Below are 16,113 nucleotides of genomic sequence, written 5' to 3' on the forward strand. Positions count from 1 at the left end.
CCTTCAAGACGACGCACTCGACTGGTATGGACGAGCGTTCATCGAAGGATCACTGCTAACATGGACGGACTTCAAGAATCAAATTCGACAGGAATTCCTGCCCAGCAGCTACGCACAAATGCTAAGAATGGAAGCAAGTTTCCGGTTCCAAGGGGCATCGGAGTCGTTCGCGAAGTTCTACCGAGACATTTCGGCGCTGTTCAGATTCGTAAATCCACCGATATCTGAAGAAGAGCACTTCTTCGTAGTAAAAAAGAACATGAACACGGAATACGCATCCATCGTGGCAGCCGCACGGCCGAAATCGTTACGAGAGATGGTTGACGAAACCAGGATGCTGCTCAGTCGTCAGCGAAGAATGCCAATTCCGCAGAATGTTCTCTTAGAACCACACTATGCTGCTCCTCAGTCCCAGAAAGCAATAGTGTCGTCGACGCGGCAACGATTCAGGAGAGCTTTGTGGCCTTCTCAAATCAGGAGCGTACCAGAACCATGGCGCAGGAAAAAGAGGATGAAAGCTATGAGCAACAGCTAGATGAGCTAGTTCATCAAATCAATGCTCTTTAAGCCCGGTTGGATCGGAAGTTCACCGTTCAGGAACACAAGCATCCCGCGTACAAGCAAACCATCCAGACGTTACGGCTCACCTCGAACAGGGGCAGTCCCAGCAACGGGCGCAGCAGCAAACTTCAACTGAAGATCGTCAAGAAGCATGGGATTGGTCATGCTGGAACTGCGATGAAGAAGGGCATAGATTTATGGATTGTCCCAAGCCCCAAGCTATGTTTTTCTGTCACCGCTGCGGGCGAAAGGGCTATTCCCTGCGAAACTGTCCAACCTGCGCGTCGAACCAGGGAAACGGACAAGCGAGGAACCACCAGTAACAGAGGGATCCGCTCATTCGCCAGATGTCTATAGTTCCTCAGATTTCCCCGAACTAAGTCCATTCTCGATCATTATCAAAATTGAAGGTGACAACAGACCTCATGCGGCAATCACGGTTCTTGGAAGGCGGCTCACAGGATTTCTGTACAGCGGTGCAAACTGCTCTCTCCTAGGAGGAACGCAGTTGAGGATCGTCCAAAAATTGCAATTGAGGAAAGGAACGGCGAAAGGAGGTGTTCAAACAGTGTATGGAACGAAACACGCATCACGGAGTTTGTCAACTTACCAATTGCGTACAATGGACGGAACGAGACACTGCCGATGTTGTTGTTGATGCCAAGCTGCGTAATTCTTGGGAGTCAATTTCAGCCGAAGAACAACAACAAAGTCAAGAACCAATGAGACCACTGACGGAGGATCAGCAAAGGAGCATGAACGATGTCATCTCCTTATTTCCAACCAGCAAATATTTCGGACTAGCTTATACACGCACCGGATTGAAGTTGGAGAGGCCAAGCCAAAGAAGCAGAGGTTCTGACATGTTTCAAAATATGTGCTAAATGAAGTGAACAAGGAAGCAGACCGCATGATTGCTCTGGATGTCATTGAGGAAGCCATGTTGTCACCTTGGAACAACCCGCTGGTTGCAGTGAAGAAGAAAACGGGTCAATACAGAGTCTGCCAGGACGCGCGGTACCTCAACTCCATCATGATAAACGAAGGCCATCCAATACCACAAATATCATCCATAAGGACGCGTTCTGGCAGCTGCCACTAGAAGAATCATCGCGACCGTTAACGGCATTCACGGTTCCTCGATGTGACCATTTTCAGTTTAAAGTGGTTCCGTTTGGTCTGTGCACAGCAAGTCAAGCGCTAACCCGTCTGACGACGCACTTGTTTGCCGATCTCGAGCCTCGAGTGTTTCATTATTTGGACTATGTTATCATTTGTTCAAGAACCTTGGAGGAACACCTGGAGCTGCTAAAGGAGGTCGCTGCACGGTTGCGTGGAGCTAACCTAACAATATCGCAGGACAAATCGAAGTTTTGTCGGAAGGAGATGAAGTATCTAGGATACGTACTGGATGAGAATGGATGGAGGGTGGACGATGACAATTTCCGTCACCGCAACCGAAGGTGAAAACTAAGTTCCGTTGGACCGCACAGGCGGAAGACTCGTTCCTGAAGCTGAAATCAATGCTCGTGTCAGCCCCGGTTCTGGCGATGCCGGACTACTCCAAACCATTTTCAATAGCCTGCGATGCGAGCAACGTGGCGATCGAGGCGGTGCTAACTCAGGGACTCGAAGGCGAGGAGCACCCGATAGGGTACTGTTCACAGAAGCTTTCAGCGTCGGAGCGCAACTACTCGGTTACCGAACGGGAATGCCTAGTGGTTATTCGAGCCATAGGAAGGGATCAAATTTGCCGTTTATTGTGATCATGCAGCACTTTCCTACCTTCGCTCAATCAAAAATCCGACAGCGCTGATGTATAGATGGATCTTTCGGTTAAATGCCTTCTCTCGCGGAAACGACCGTGGAAAACTATTTCACTATGGGTGACGCAGTCAACTGTGAAAATACAAGAAAATTAATTCCCTGTTGTAAAAATTGTCACGTTTCTATACGTTCGACCGACCAATCAGGTGGTGGTTCGCGTTTGACAGAAAATTGGTTCATAAAAGTCCCCCTATTGTCTCCTCATTCTCTTAGACTCTACCTAGAAAGATAGACCAATCTAAATATCAAAGCAAGCCATAAAGAAAAATATAACACCACCGCTCAGAACATCCTTCCAAATGACGTTTAAAAATCGATTAAATTATTATTATTTAGCTTTATTTAGGAGGCTTTCAGCCTTAGGCTGGTTCGCCTCCAAAAAATCGATTAAAGCATCCAACCCAATTGTTACCCCATTAGATTAAACAATTCACTCCTTGCAAATGGGCCGGGGGGGGGGGGGGGGGAACCTATGCAAAGAATCCGGATGCTGCGATTTGGTCTGCCATTTAAATTCACAACCTGAACAAACTTTCGCCGTGACCCTTTGGCTGGGCCGTTCCGCTTAATTATTAAGCTAGGTAAAAGTCCACGCAAATACTTCTCTTGATGTGCTTTTTTTCTTCCTTTGTCCCATCTGCAAATTTGCGTTCTCCCCCTTTTAATGCGTCTTTTCGCCAGGGATAAAACCCGAGTCCTTCCATGAAAACGATAGGAGTCGAAAGCCCAAAACATGCTTCGATTTGTTCTGTGCCTATTAGTGGAAAATCCGTCAAGGGGATTGCACCGGTACGGGCTTAGAGTCTTGCATCGGTTGGGAAGGATAACCAAGCTTTTCCTTGCAAGGGATTGTTTGCATTAATCATTGGGAAACAGGTAGGTAAGCAAACCCACACTGTTTAGGTAAGAGTTATTTGCGTTCCCTGCTAAACAAACAACTCGAAGCATGCCAATAGGCGTTTAAAACTTGGTCTCTCGTGGCCGTCAAAAGACTTTCCAAGTAACAATTTCGGTTTTATGAAGGTTTTGTAGACCATGCTTTAGACTTGTAGAATGCTATAAAACCGCGATAAAACCTGCAATGTTACTTGGGTTGATGATGAAGTACTAGTACTTTAATTTAATTTGATTTTAACTGTAGGGGATTAAAATTTTGAAAACTACTTTCTCTCATTTTTTTTTATTATTTACTATAATACGTCTATTGAGTATCCCCTGAGTTTTTATCCCCTGTAGAATCATCGATAAAATTAATTAAAGCTTTTTTAAAATTTCAATTCCATACCTTACCGAGTAAAATTTGGAATTCTGCATCGAGTCTTTTCCCAAGATGACGGCGAAAGGGCAAATTTTTAAACGCCTATATGCTTAGTACAGGATGCCTGCTTGGATAATTTGGCACGTTCTCCGACCATTCCGAACGGCGCCAATGACACTAGCGAAAAAATAGAATATGTTCTTGTTATTGATACACCTGACAATCCGCCAATTTCATGCACGACTTCAAGCATACCTGAATAAATCCAATAAACTTAAATTGTCTAGTCGACGTGCTCGGCATGCGGCAACCGAAACATTGTTCCTGTGCTAATCCCGTCCCAATTCCTAACTCTGAAATCGTGACGTATCACTGTTTAGCTTTCTCCTTGTTGCTCCTTGGCCAAGTACATATAACGTGATCGGATTACTGAGATGCGTATCCCAATTCGAAGGGTGTTGGAATCGAAACCATGATTCAACGCTGATTTATTTGTTGACGTTTCTCAGTATGAATCGGCTATCGCCAATGACTGCATTGGATCGGATTCGACTGACACCCACAATTTACGAAACGCAATAGAGGGAGGGGGAGTGTAGAAAAGTGTTACAATTTGATACACTTTTGACGTAGGACTACGTCTGTGATTTATATATGGGGGTACACTTTGTGAAAACTGAAAATGGAACATGTAACAGAATTATGAAAGATTTCGGACGTTAATAACTCAGCTGCCCCTGGACCAATTTCAACAATTTTACCACCTATCGATCAGAAATATTTCTATGTATCTATTAAGTTTAGGACTTTATCATTTTTAAAAATGTCACTATTGAAAATTGCACGAATGTGCAACTGTTGCTATGATAATAAAAATTATCACTGATTGCTTGCGAAAAGCGATTTCCCTAACACAGATTTCAAAGTTGAATTCCATCCGGTCGGTTTATTCAATCACCGTGTGGTGAGTGGTGGTGTTTTCCAGTACACATCGAAAGGCTGCCTGCAAGCAGCGAGCTGCAGCCCACATGAGCAACCATAGAAGGAGGAAAAAGCCGCACAGCTATTGTTCGGAATCAGTAACTCTTCGTGAGTCGCTGTGGGCCATCTATGTCAAGCGCATTATACTAAAGAGTATAAACAGAGAGAACCCCGCTCAAATTCATATTCCTACTCAAAACACAAGCTCCTGCTGCAGTTAACGAATAAGATTTATTATATAAGACCACGTAGTCCTACGTCACCATTGCGTACAACCCCATAGGGCGGTCCCTTGCAATTTTTTCAGGCTGTGTTCCATCTGGTGAATTTTTACTTAAAATTGACAGATGAATTTTTTTTTCAAATAAACCTGCTATTCCAGCAGACTTATTTCTGACAGACAAGGAATCAATTTTGACAGACGCTTTCCCGAAAATCGGCCGATCAACAACAGAGGGATTTTCGAACACCTTAATTTATTTTCGAAGTGTCAAATCTAAGTGAAACTTTTCCAAATGGAACAAAGCCTTAGAGAGGAGTGGGGCGGTGGTGCTCGGAATAGGAAGGCACGATTCGGGTTGATCATCTCTTTTAGCAAACTCCCCTGCTGCGGAAGCATGGTGAGGGGTATCCCCCCACGCCACCACTGGCAAAAGAGATGATCGCAAATATTCTGTGCTGTATATTCAGATCCTGATTATTCAGAATGGTGAGTCTTCGGCAAACGTGATGAGGAAGACAACGGCTGCTTGGTGATGGATAATCTGCACCTTCCATTCTGTATCTCCAGATCCTGATTAGTTAGAAGGGTGATGTCTTCAGCGAAGTTGATCAGGAAGACAAGAACTGCTTGGTGGTAGATGTATTAGTTCATAATTATCCCACTAGCCAGTGCTATTAACCGGTGGAAACTAACGATTTTAAATTGGCTCACACTGGACTAGCCTATCGGTCCCAAGTACAGCTTTCCCGTGAAGAACACGTTACCCACTGAGTTGCACCCACCGCTTTTTCTCGGTGGGTTTTCAACCAAGCGCTCTGATTTTCATCGAGTGACTAGTTCTACATGCAAAAAATCTGACCGACTGGTTGAAACCCCGCCGAGAAAAAGCGGTGGGGGCAACTCAGTGGGTAACGCGTACTTCGGGGGATAGCTGTACATGGATGAACATATCCCATTCTAGTGGAAATTCTAGCATTACACTCTTTTTGTTAAAATGAAGGGTTCATGGATTTTACTATGTTTCGAGGGGTGCATCGATTAGATTGGGACCGAAGAGAGTACCTGCGCTGAGCCAACAAGTTGAGCACGTTTCTTTGGGACCTTCTAGTCTTAGAGTTACCTCTATGGTGCTAAGACCAGAAGGTCCCGAAGAAACGTGCTCAACTTTTTGGCTCAGCTCTGGTACTCTCTTCGGTCCCAAGCAAATCGATTCACCCCTCGAAAGGAAAATCAAATAACCCCTCATTTTATCTGTCAAACTTTCATAGCGAATCAAAACAAACATTGTGTAGTACTAGAATTTCGACAAGAATGGGATACGTTAATCGTTTGCTTGGGACCAATAGGCTAGTCAGTAGTGGGCCAATTTAAAATCGTTAGTTTCGAATTGATTGTTGGTGCTAGTGAGCTTGCAAATATTATGTATCTTTATATCCTGATTATTTAGAACAGTGATGTCTTCGGTAAAGTTGATCAGGAATTCAAGGGCTGCTTGGTGATGGACTTATTAGCTCGAAATTCTCCCACAAGGGGACGCTAGTGAGAAGGCAAATCTTCTGTACTTCCTAATCTGCATCTCCAGATCCTGATTATTTAGAAGAGTGATGTATTCAGCAAAGTTGATCAGAAGGACAAGAGCTGCTTTGTGGTAGATAGGTTAGTTTGGAATTCTGCCGCTTGCCGGGGCTAATGTGCGTGCAAATGTCAGGATTCTGCATTTTCTAAACAAATAAAGTCTTTGTGTTTCTTGTTATAGAGTCAGGATCTTGGGGCAAGACAGCTTTCGATCATGAGTATAATCAGAGTTAATTTTGAGTAGCTCTGAGTAACTCGCATTGCTCAACAACATTTACACATAGCAACCTGGTTGTTGTGTTGGAACCGAAGCTGTCAAGCAAAGATAATTCAGTGGTATTATATCAAAGGGGCGTTATTGCATTTGTAAATTTGTAATATGAATTTCAACATTTTATGCGGCGCCCTTTCAAACTAAAGCTTAACCGAGAAGATAGGCAATTGCACTTCCGTATAACACGCTGCGAAACATTAGCAACCACATAATACGGATTCTGATGGACAATCACAAGAAGGATTCAGGACAGTCCCAGAGGGATTCTGGACAATCCCTAGAAGACTTCGAACAATCTCTGGAAGGATTCCAGTCAATCGAAAAGGGGATTTTTGACGGAGGGACTCTGAACTAGCCTAGGGGTGATTCCAGACAATTATATCAGAAAAGATTTCATACACTCTCAGTACGACTTCCGGACAATATCCCTCCGACGATCGCTCACGGTGTGTCGGAATAGAATCAACTATGAAGTTGGCCAAAACTAATCTATTGTGACTTGGGATGAACAGCTACATAAAAGACCACATTCGTCAATGTTCCATTTGTGCTAAATGTGGATCATCACAACAACACCAGGCGATGAAAATTTAACCCGTTTCTGTACACAATTTTCAACTGTCTTTTTCTAAGAGTATCGAATAATGGAAGTTTCTAGTGACAGTTGACCATTACTCTGACTTTTTCTAGCGTTAATTTTTCCGGAGATTAATCGTTCTTCCATTATGGAAGCTCGTAAATTTAATTTTGCTGGTCACTGTACACTTCAATTATAAATAATTAGTAATGTTGAATTTCCTTATGCCAGAAACTAATTACACAGAACAAGAAGCCTCTTAGATCGAGTTTGAGAGGTTGAGTATTAATTTTCATGAGCTAAAATAATCTTCTCATAATATTAGGTCAAATTCCAACTTCTTTGGTCGTGAAATCACACCACCACTTCACGAAAAACTTCGAAGATCATCAATCCCTAGAAAGCAAAAGAGGCCCCTGGCCTGGACAAAATCAATGTAACTTATTTCTTTTAATAATGAAATCTTAATATTGCCGTTTCATGGACATCATGCTATATTAAAGTTGATAATCTGACGCCAAATGCTAAATTTTCTAATAATTGAAAATATTTAAAGAAAACATTCTATAAGACAGTGGTTGTTTCCAGAACTTCTTATGATGAAAAATACGAGACTACTTTGTTCATTTTTGAGTAAATATGAGCAACTCAAATTTACTAGCAGCAAATATTTTTTTTTTTTTTTTATTATAGTCACTTTAACACTCTTGGGTCATTCGTGACTTGTCCGGGGGTGAGATTTGAACTCGTGACTTTGGCGTGAAAGGTATGGATGTTAACCACTACGCCGGGGTCGCCCCCCGCAGCAAATATATTTTTTCTGAGTACAGCTGTCTTGCCCCTTGGTCACGATGAATATTCCTCCTGTCAAACATGACTTGACTATCGTTTCTTTCGTTCGTCAAGTGCCTCAGTTTATTTCATTTGAAGCAAAGTCTTGTTTCAATTGACGCAATGAATGACGCGAAAACTGCTTCCCTCGTTTTTCCACTTTCACTTCAATTCGGGGCTCATTCGACTTGTCACGTGTGGCGTCGTCAGGCATCAAAATATAGTATTAGGATATTATCCGCACAATAACGGTTGCTGATAGGAATGGCATCCGGATTATATGTAGTAATGAAACGTTATTTTATATTAAATGAAAATTTAATTAACGAGGCCATTCTGGAGTCCAAGATGCCGACAAGCGGGCTCAGCCGGGCCCTACAATATGGGCATTTTCGGAATGGAGACGACGCGTAGATGCCGAAAATCGATATTCGACGCCATATTGGAATCCAAGATGGTGGTTAACGGGTTTCAGAAAATGTATCAATACCCTATAATATGGGTATGTTCGGAACCGAGATGCCGAAAATCGATATTCGACCCCATTTTGGAATCCAATATGGCAGCCATCGGGTTTCAGAAAAAGTGTCAATACCCTAAGTAATTGGTATTTTCGGAACGGGGACGACGCGTAGAAGCTTAAAATCGATATTTGACGCCATTTGTAGGGTATTTGACACTTCTTCTGAAATCGGAAGCCACCTTCTTGAATTTCAACATGGTGTCGGACATCGATTTCCTGTCTTAAGATGTCATCCCGATAAAAAAATGCTCACATTGATCGGTATTTGAGAGTATTTCATACTTTTCTGAACCAAAGCCACCATCTTTTATTTTAAAATGGCATCAAAAATCGGTTTATGGCCTCTAGATGTTGCTGGGATTGCGAACATACCCACATTGATGGGTATTTGGCAGTATTCCCCACTTTTTATGAAACTAGAAATCGCCATCTTGGATTTCAAGATGACGTCTAACATCGATTTTCGGCATATACGTGTCATTCCTGTTCTGAAAATACTCATAATTTAGGGTATTTGACACTTTTCCTTAAATCTTTAGCCGCCGTTTTGGATTTCAACATGGCGTCGGATATCGATTTCCGGCTGCTAGACGGTACTCTGATTCTAAAATCCCGTATGTACAGGTATTTGATAGAATTTCCCACTTTTTCTTAAACTGGAAGCGGCTATCATCGATACCGATACCGATCTTTATTCTCTAGACGTCATCCCGACAGTATTTCCCAGTTTATCTTAAACTGGAGGCCACCATCTTGAATTTAAACATGACGCGTTAACACTGAAGCTAACGGCGCCGGTGGTGTAGTGGTAAGCGTGATTACCTCTCACCCCAGCAGGCCTGGGTTCAATTCCAGTCGGCGCCGCCGGGATGTTCTGAGGCATAACATCTCTGATCACACCTTCCTTCGGATGGGAAGTAAAGCCGTTGGTCCCCGGTTCATGAGATGATGGGTCGATAGGTAGGGTCCAGGTGTGGGAGCTGTCTTCCTGGCACGTCGATAGCATTGGTGCTCAGCACGGAAAACAAGATCGACGGAAAAAACAAACCAAAGGAAAAAAAAAATAAACTGAAGCTCCATCACTGCAGGAGATTGAAGCAGCGATCCGAAGCATGAAATCCAACAAGGCTCCAGGGGTCGATCGCATATCAGCAGAGATGCTCAAAGCTGATCCCATGCTATCCGCTCAAATGTTGCGTCAACTATTCTTCAATATCTGGGACACCGCGACTTTTCCGGCCGACTGGATGCAGGGCGTCTTGGTAAAAGTCCCCAAGAAGGGGGATCCAACTGTATGCGACAACTGGTGGGGCATCATGTTAATGTGTATTGTTCTCAAAAATCTGTGTAAAGTTATCCTCAATTGGATACAGGAGAAGATGGACGCGACTCTCCGACGACAGCAGACAGGATTCCGTGCTGGAAGATCCTGTGTGGACCATATTGTCACGCTCCGCATCATCTTGGAGCAGGTCAATGAGTTCCAAGAGTCCCTGTACTTGGTATTCATTGACTACGAAAAAGCTTTCGACCGACTAAACCGCGAGAACTTGTGGGGCGCTCTGAGACGCAAGGGAGTCCCTGATAAGATCGTCAACCTCATCGAAGCGCAGTACGAGGCTTTCTCATGCAGAGTGTTGCACAACGGAGCTTTGTCTGATCCGATTCGGGTAATCGCGGGTGTGAGGCAAGGATGTATATTATCACCGCTACTGTTCCTCATCGTAATCGACGAGATCATGGTTGAAGCCGTTGACCGTGTACCGAACCGTGAGTTGCTGTAGCAGCCTATTACCATGGAGCATCTCAACGACTTCGATGTGGCTGATGATGTTGCACAACGGCGCTCTGACATGCAGAGTAAGCTCGACGACCTTGTGGAACGCTCCTCTGAAGCTGGTCTAACCATCAACGTCAACAAGAACAAATCGTTGTATGTCAACACGGAAAACCGTTCTAATTTCACGGTAGCTGGGCAGGCAGTGGAGAAAGTCGAAAGCTTCCAATATCTTGGCAGCCAGATAGCGTCGGACGGCGGCACCAAGAGCGACATAGGTACACGGATTAAGAAGGCGAGGGCTGCTTTTGCCAGTTTGCGAAATGTTTGGAGAGCGAATCAGATCAGTCGGCGCACCAAAATACGAATTTTTAACTCGAACGTGAAGTCTGTGCTGTTATACGCCAGTGAAACATGGTGTGTATCAGCGGAGAACACTCAGAAGCTGCAGGTGTTTATCAACCGATGCCTGCGGTACATAATTCGTGCCTGGTGGCCCCACAATTGGATCTCAAACTCCGAGCTTCATCGTTTGTGCCATCAGAAGCCGATAGAGACAGAAATTCGTGACTGGAAGTGGAGGTGCGTCGGCCATACACTACGACGGAGCGGAAACGAAATCTGCAAGCAAGCACTGGAGTGGAATCCAGCAGGACATCGCAGCAGAGGCAGACCCAGAGGCATTAAATTAAGAACGTTGACCGAAATTTGACTTGGGCACAGGTAAAGGCCAAAGCTATTAATCGCCCAGGATGGAAATCTTTCACAAAGGCCCTTTGAACCCCTGGAGGTGCGCAGGATCGTTAAGTAAGTAAGTAAGTACGTAATTAAGTGAAGTTGTACAAAGTAAAATGAACTTCTAAAAAATGTGCTTCACTTCTATAAAGTTTCCTAAACATCTACGCAATTTCTTGAACGTTTACGTAGTTCCCTGAAACCAAATGTTCTTCCGTAAAGGCTCATTTTTATAAATCTGAGCACCCCCGAATTTGAAGAGTAGCGGTGAAGACATGTGAAGGCATCCATCTTGAAGAAGACCAGTTCCAGGCCAAATAGGATAACAAAAATTTGAGACTCGACCTTCTCCGATTGGGATGAAAATTTTGCATAATTATGTGTTACGGACAATCATTCACATTTTTGGATTTTGATTTTTTTTTTTCAAAACGGCGTTTTTGACATTTTTCAATAAATTGTAGCACTAAAACGTCACTTCTGATCGAAATGACGTCTGAGACAAAGTTGTTATGAAAAGTAAAGCATTTCTGCGAAAAATATACACAGAATTTTTGTAAGAATGCCAAGGATTGCGCATGACACACAATTATAAAAGTTTCATGTAAATCGGAGAAGATCGAGTTTTTCCGTTTCGTTATATCGGAGAAAATCCACGACAGAAATAAACCACGTTTTACTTTTGCTTGCTTGTACACGAATGATTTTATTTCGACAAACTCACATGAAAAGAAACAGTCATCGATATGCAATCATGGTAGACTGGTTATGTTTATATACAGTGTAGTCCATCTAATACGAACTTTATAACACGTTATCTGGCGGGGAACTGCTCATAAGACTTTATTAAAATACACCTGGCATCCCTGCCGTCAATGGTTGGAAATCGATGTTCGTCCGATGGGTCCGATGGCACTCGATTGCGGAACAGAGACCGACGTTAAATAGAGAAATCAAGAAGAAGGAGAAGAAGAATGCAGAGCGTATTGTCCATAAGCTTTATTTCAATTCAGGATTGGTCATTATCCTAGCCAATATGTAGCAGTTAGCGTCACAATAACTGTGGCGCAATTACACTATCAGTGTCAACATTTCAAAGGGGCGTAATTGCTTTTGTAAACAATGGCTTTAGCCGTTGATTTCTCGCATATTAAAGCTCATCTCTCCAAATTAACAATGCTAGCTGGAAGTGTCATTAATTTTCGTGTGTGAGCTTTTATTCGCGAGAAATCGACGGCTAAAGCTATTGTTTACGAAAGCAATTACGCTCCTTTGAAATGTTGACACTGATATTATAATATATGAGCGTGGATGCTCATTTTAGGTGGCTATATTTACAAACTGCCAACCCGAGTAGCAGCTGCCGGGATTCATGGGGGAAATAGAATTAGCACTTTGTTTTTATTTATTTATCTTTAACGCTTAATTTCCCTGCCGTTTTAGGGTTTTCCCATCTGGGACAGGTTTTCTACTTCTTCATTTTATTGAGTCAGTACTCCACGTTAAGATAAAAAGCAGAAACCATCAACGAACAAAATTAAGAAATTCACCCCTTTTTCTTCACAATAAATCCCTCAGGACTCCCGCAGACATAATTTATTTATTTACCCCCCCTCCATCCCTCCATCGGCAATCCGAATCCAAAACGTAGCCAAAAGTGCTGTTTTAGATTACTGTTGGTTCCTTCTGCGCCGGAAATGAGATATTTTCATTCACCATCAGTGCCTTGCATCGTTCACTTTTCATTTAATGTGCCGCAATTTCACACCACTCTCATCCTACCAATTTTTCTGATAGTCTACTTGCTGTTTTGAAACTACCCAAAGCGGTCAAAACTGAACCTACGCAAAAATGGGTAAACTAAGTTGGGAGTTACAAGTCTCCAAATAAAAAACATCGATCGGATTCAGGTTAGATGTTCTCCAATTATCAACTTGTCACTCCCAACTTAGATTACCCATTTTTGGGTCGTTTCATCTTGGTGGATCCTACTCAAATTTGGGTAGTTTTTAAATAGCAAGCGTTCACCCTGTAAAAGTATTAACTTTTTCTCATTTCGACTTCCATCGACGCAAGTTCTTTCTTGGGATTTATCCAAGTAGGCCGCCCCTAAGAACAACCACAACTTCATAGTATAATGTGAACCATTTCCGATCCAATTGAGTTTGTGTCGTGTGCCGTCGATTCATTGCTTGGGGCACGTTTGTGCTTCTATTAATTGCGTGTTCCACACATGAAGGAAAGTTTCCCGAAATGGAAATAGCCTTCGGTATCCCCGGCGGAATTGATGAAGAAATAAAAAACTCGTAAATGCTGTTTTATATCATTGGGATCAGACACGGATGCTTAGAGTTCGTGTTTGTCTGGCTGGGTAGGCATGCCCGGAAAACGTATGTAAATTTCCGTTCCGTATGAAGCGTGTATTCGGACCAAAGCGTGTAGAATTTCCCCATACACACACAAAGTTGGCCATGCGGGAAATCAAATTTCTTGCCGAGTGAAAGGATACTTTTTAAAAACCAAGTGTTGCTTTGATGATTTTTCGGAATGACAGATCAAACAGTGGATATGGTTGTGTTTACGTTTATGTAAAATTAGTAATACCCGTATCTGCGAACTTCGTTTGAACTTCTGAGCTTATGGATTAGTCCGGCTGTTTCGTTTCCGGTTTCCTTCGACGACACAGCTCGACTACCAGGAATATGGTAAACAGCAGTCCGATGGCGATGAAGCTGTAGCTGTACACGGTAAACTGCCCACGGATGTCCAGTGCGAACCAGCCGTCGTTATCCACCACGGCTAAGGTGAGTATGGTTTGCGATACCAAACCCACCATGGTGTTGATGCCGAAGATCAGCGCAAAGCTGTCATCGGAGATGTGTTTGGCGATCTCCGAGCTGACAAGCGTGATGGTGAAAGCGTGCAGAATGCCGAACAGGGTATAGCCAACGTAGGAAACGGTCAGGTTGGAGGTTTTCGTTGCCATGAGTAGTCCCAAGCCTTCTAGGATGGCGATCATCGATAAGCCAAGAATGGTGGTGTGTAGTTTAAGGAATCTCTGAGGGACGAATCCTGCTAGGAGGGCGACCAGGGAGCCCATTAGGGTTAAGATGGCTTCGACTGCTCCATTCCAGAGTACAGTATCCGGTCCACCGATGGCGGACCATAGAGCTTGCACGTACGATGTGATTTGATAGTAGAAGCACACTGCTAGCGAGTACCACAAACTGTACCGTATAATCGTAAAGTTTGAGTAAGCGGACCTGAAGTGACTCCAAAGGAGCGTTGTTGCTCGTTGCCATGTTGATTCGGAAGGTTGAGTTTGAGTTTGATGGTTGTCCGATTTGAGCTCGATTTCCTCTTCTGAAGGTTGTTCTCGATGGTGGAAGTACATGCTTGCAGGCACTGGAGGTAACATGAATGCCCATACTGTGGTCGCGAGTTGCACTGAAATTTAATCGCTGTTAATCACCTGTGAATCAATCAAATAAAAACACGAATCCATACCTCCCAGCGAGATGTAGTTCAACCCTAGATAGTCGGTAATTCCAAAGTAGATAAGCGTCTGTGAAGTGGTCGCCGCCAGGAACCGTCCGGCTTGGGTTGCCGAACGGATGTGCGAAGTTACCTTCTGGTAGTGCCTTCTGTCGACCTTCGCGTAAATATACGTCCAATACGCAATATCGGCAGCCATGTACGTCCCATAGAACACCTCCAGGATCTGCAGTGCTGCTAGCGAACTGGTCCACACAAACAAACTCCACACCAAGGTCCCGGCCAAACCAGCCACTATGATCAGCGGCTTGTAGCGAAAGTAATCCGTTATCAAGAACACCACCACCAGCTGCGCCACATAGGAATACGTCCCGATGGGAAACACATCCTGAACCACCTGTTCGACCGTTACGTTGTGCCACGGACCGGTCAGAAATTGAAACACAAACGGTTCACTCGGTCGAAACTCCTTCAGGAAGCCGAATATGCACAGAATTAACGAAACACGCTGCCACTGTTCCATAGCTCGCCGCACAACTAAAAGCTATCACCACCACTCTCGGCAAACGCTTGGAACGTTCACTCAAATACATACTTCTCACACCTTATGGATGCTGGGCTGGCACTGCGGCCTGTAAGTGAGCAATGTGATAAGCTTCTCGATCGCAGCAACCATGTGTTCCATCAGTTCCATGCACATGGTGCACTCCGAAAATCTCCGACCACGTGCCTACTGCGATGTCGATTCCATTCCCCTACAACCGGTTCCCTCGGTGTATGCTCATATTTGACACTAATTTGAAGCGAATTGAATCGAAACATCAGCCCGACATGTCTGCGTGTTGGTTTGGTCGGTCTATCCCATGCATGCATGCATGCATGTGGGCAGGGTTACTTGCATTCATTCCGCATATAGCAATTGTTTTATTGTATGATTGAATTAGATATTATGATGACATTTTGTAGTTGTATTTTTTTTAAATCTTTATTATAGAGATTTTTAGCCGAAGGCTAGTTCATCTCTTCGTAGTTGTAAGTGTTTTCTTCGCAAACAGCGTTCAGCAAATAACTGATTGTGAGTCATTCAAACCAAAATTGGCAGGTTTTATGTGTACAGTACATCCCTTACCAGCTCTTCTTTTTTTTTTTTTTTTTTTGTTGCTTCAGGCTAAGACCATGGCTGGTCCATCTTCTTTTAACTTACTGGTCCAGCTCTTCTTTTAACTTACAAATACAAAATATCATTCATCTTATCATTCCAAAATACCATAAAACATTTTTTTTATACAAAATGAATGGAAGTAACCCTGCAATGTGGGATGCAGAACGAAGTGAATGAACATTGTAGGGAATGCATGAATAAATAAGATAAAAATAGACGAAAATATATCAGCTATTCACCCGAATCGTGGCGCGTCGTTCGATTTCGAAGAAAAAAAAAACGTGATGAAAACAAATGTTAACAAAATGTGATTT

General features: G+C 43.4%; 1 protein-coding gene across 1 annotated transcript; it reads right to left on the reverse strand.

Annotated features, from left to right (window-relative positions):
• Positions 1–13,737: 13,737 nt before the first annotated feature.
• LOC135713354 (thiamine transporter 1-like) lies at positions 13,738–15,253 on the reverse strand. The gene is made up of 2 exons (XM_065236462.1): positions 14,650–15,253; positions 13,738–14,589 (listed from the first exon to the last, which is right to left on the reverse strand). The coding sequence occupies exons 1-2, from the start codon at positions 15,158–15,160 to the stop codon at positions 13,787–13,789; spliced, it is 1,314 nt and encodes a 437-aa protein (XP_065092534.1). The 5' UTR covers positions 15,161–15,253; the 3' UTR covers positions 13,738–13,786.
• Between the last annotated feature and the right edge of the window lie 860 nt (positions 15,254–16,113).

Source organism: Ochlerotatus camptorhynchus, unplaced genomic scaffold (assembly GCF_037179485.1).
Source record: "Ochlerotatus camptorhynchus isolate MF236.1 unplaced genomic scaffold, CSIRO-AGI_Acam_v1.1 ptg000550l, whole genome shotgun sequence".
Classification (NCBI taxonomy): domain Eukaryota; kingdom Metazoa; phylum Arthropoda; class Insecta; order Diptera; family Culicidae; genus Ochlerotatus; species Ochlerotatus camptorhynchus.

What these genes read in the sequence shown, in the direction of transcription:
- LOC135713354 (XM_065236462.1), bottom strand. Translation starts at nt 15,160, where the DNA reads ATGGAACAGTGGCAGCGTGTTTCGTTAATTCTGTGCATATTCGGCTTC. An exon ending in GAACTACATCTCGCTGGGAG is followed by an intron (nt 14,590 to 14,649) that starts GTATGGATTCGT and finishes ATTAAATTTCAG; the next exon opens with TGCAACTCGCGACCACAGTA.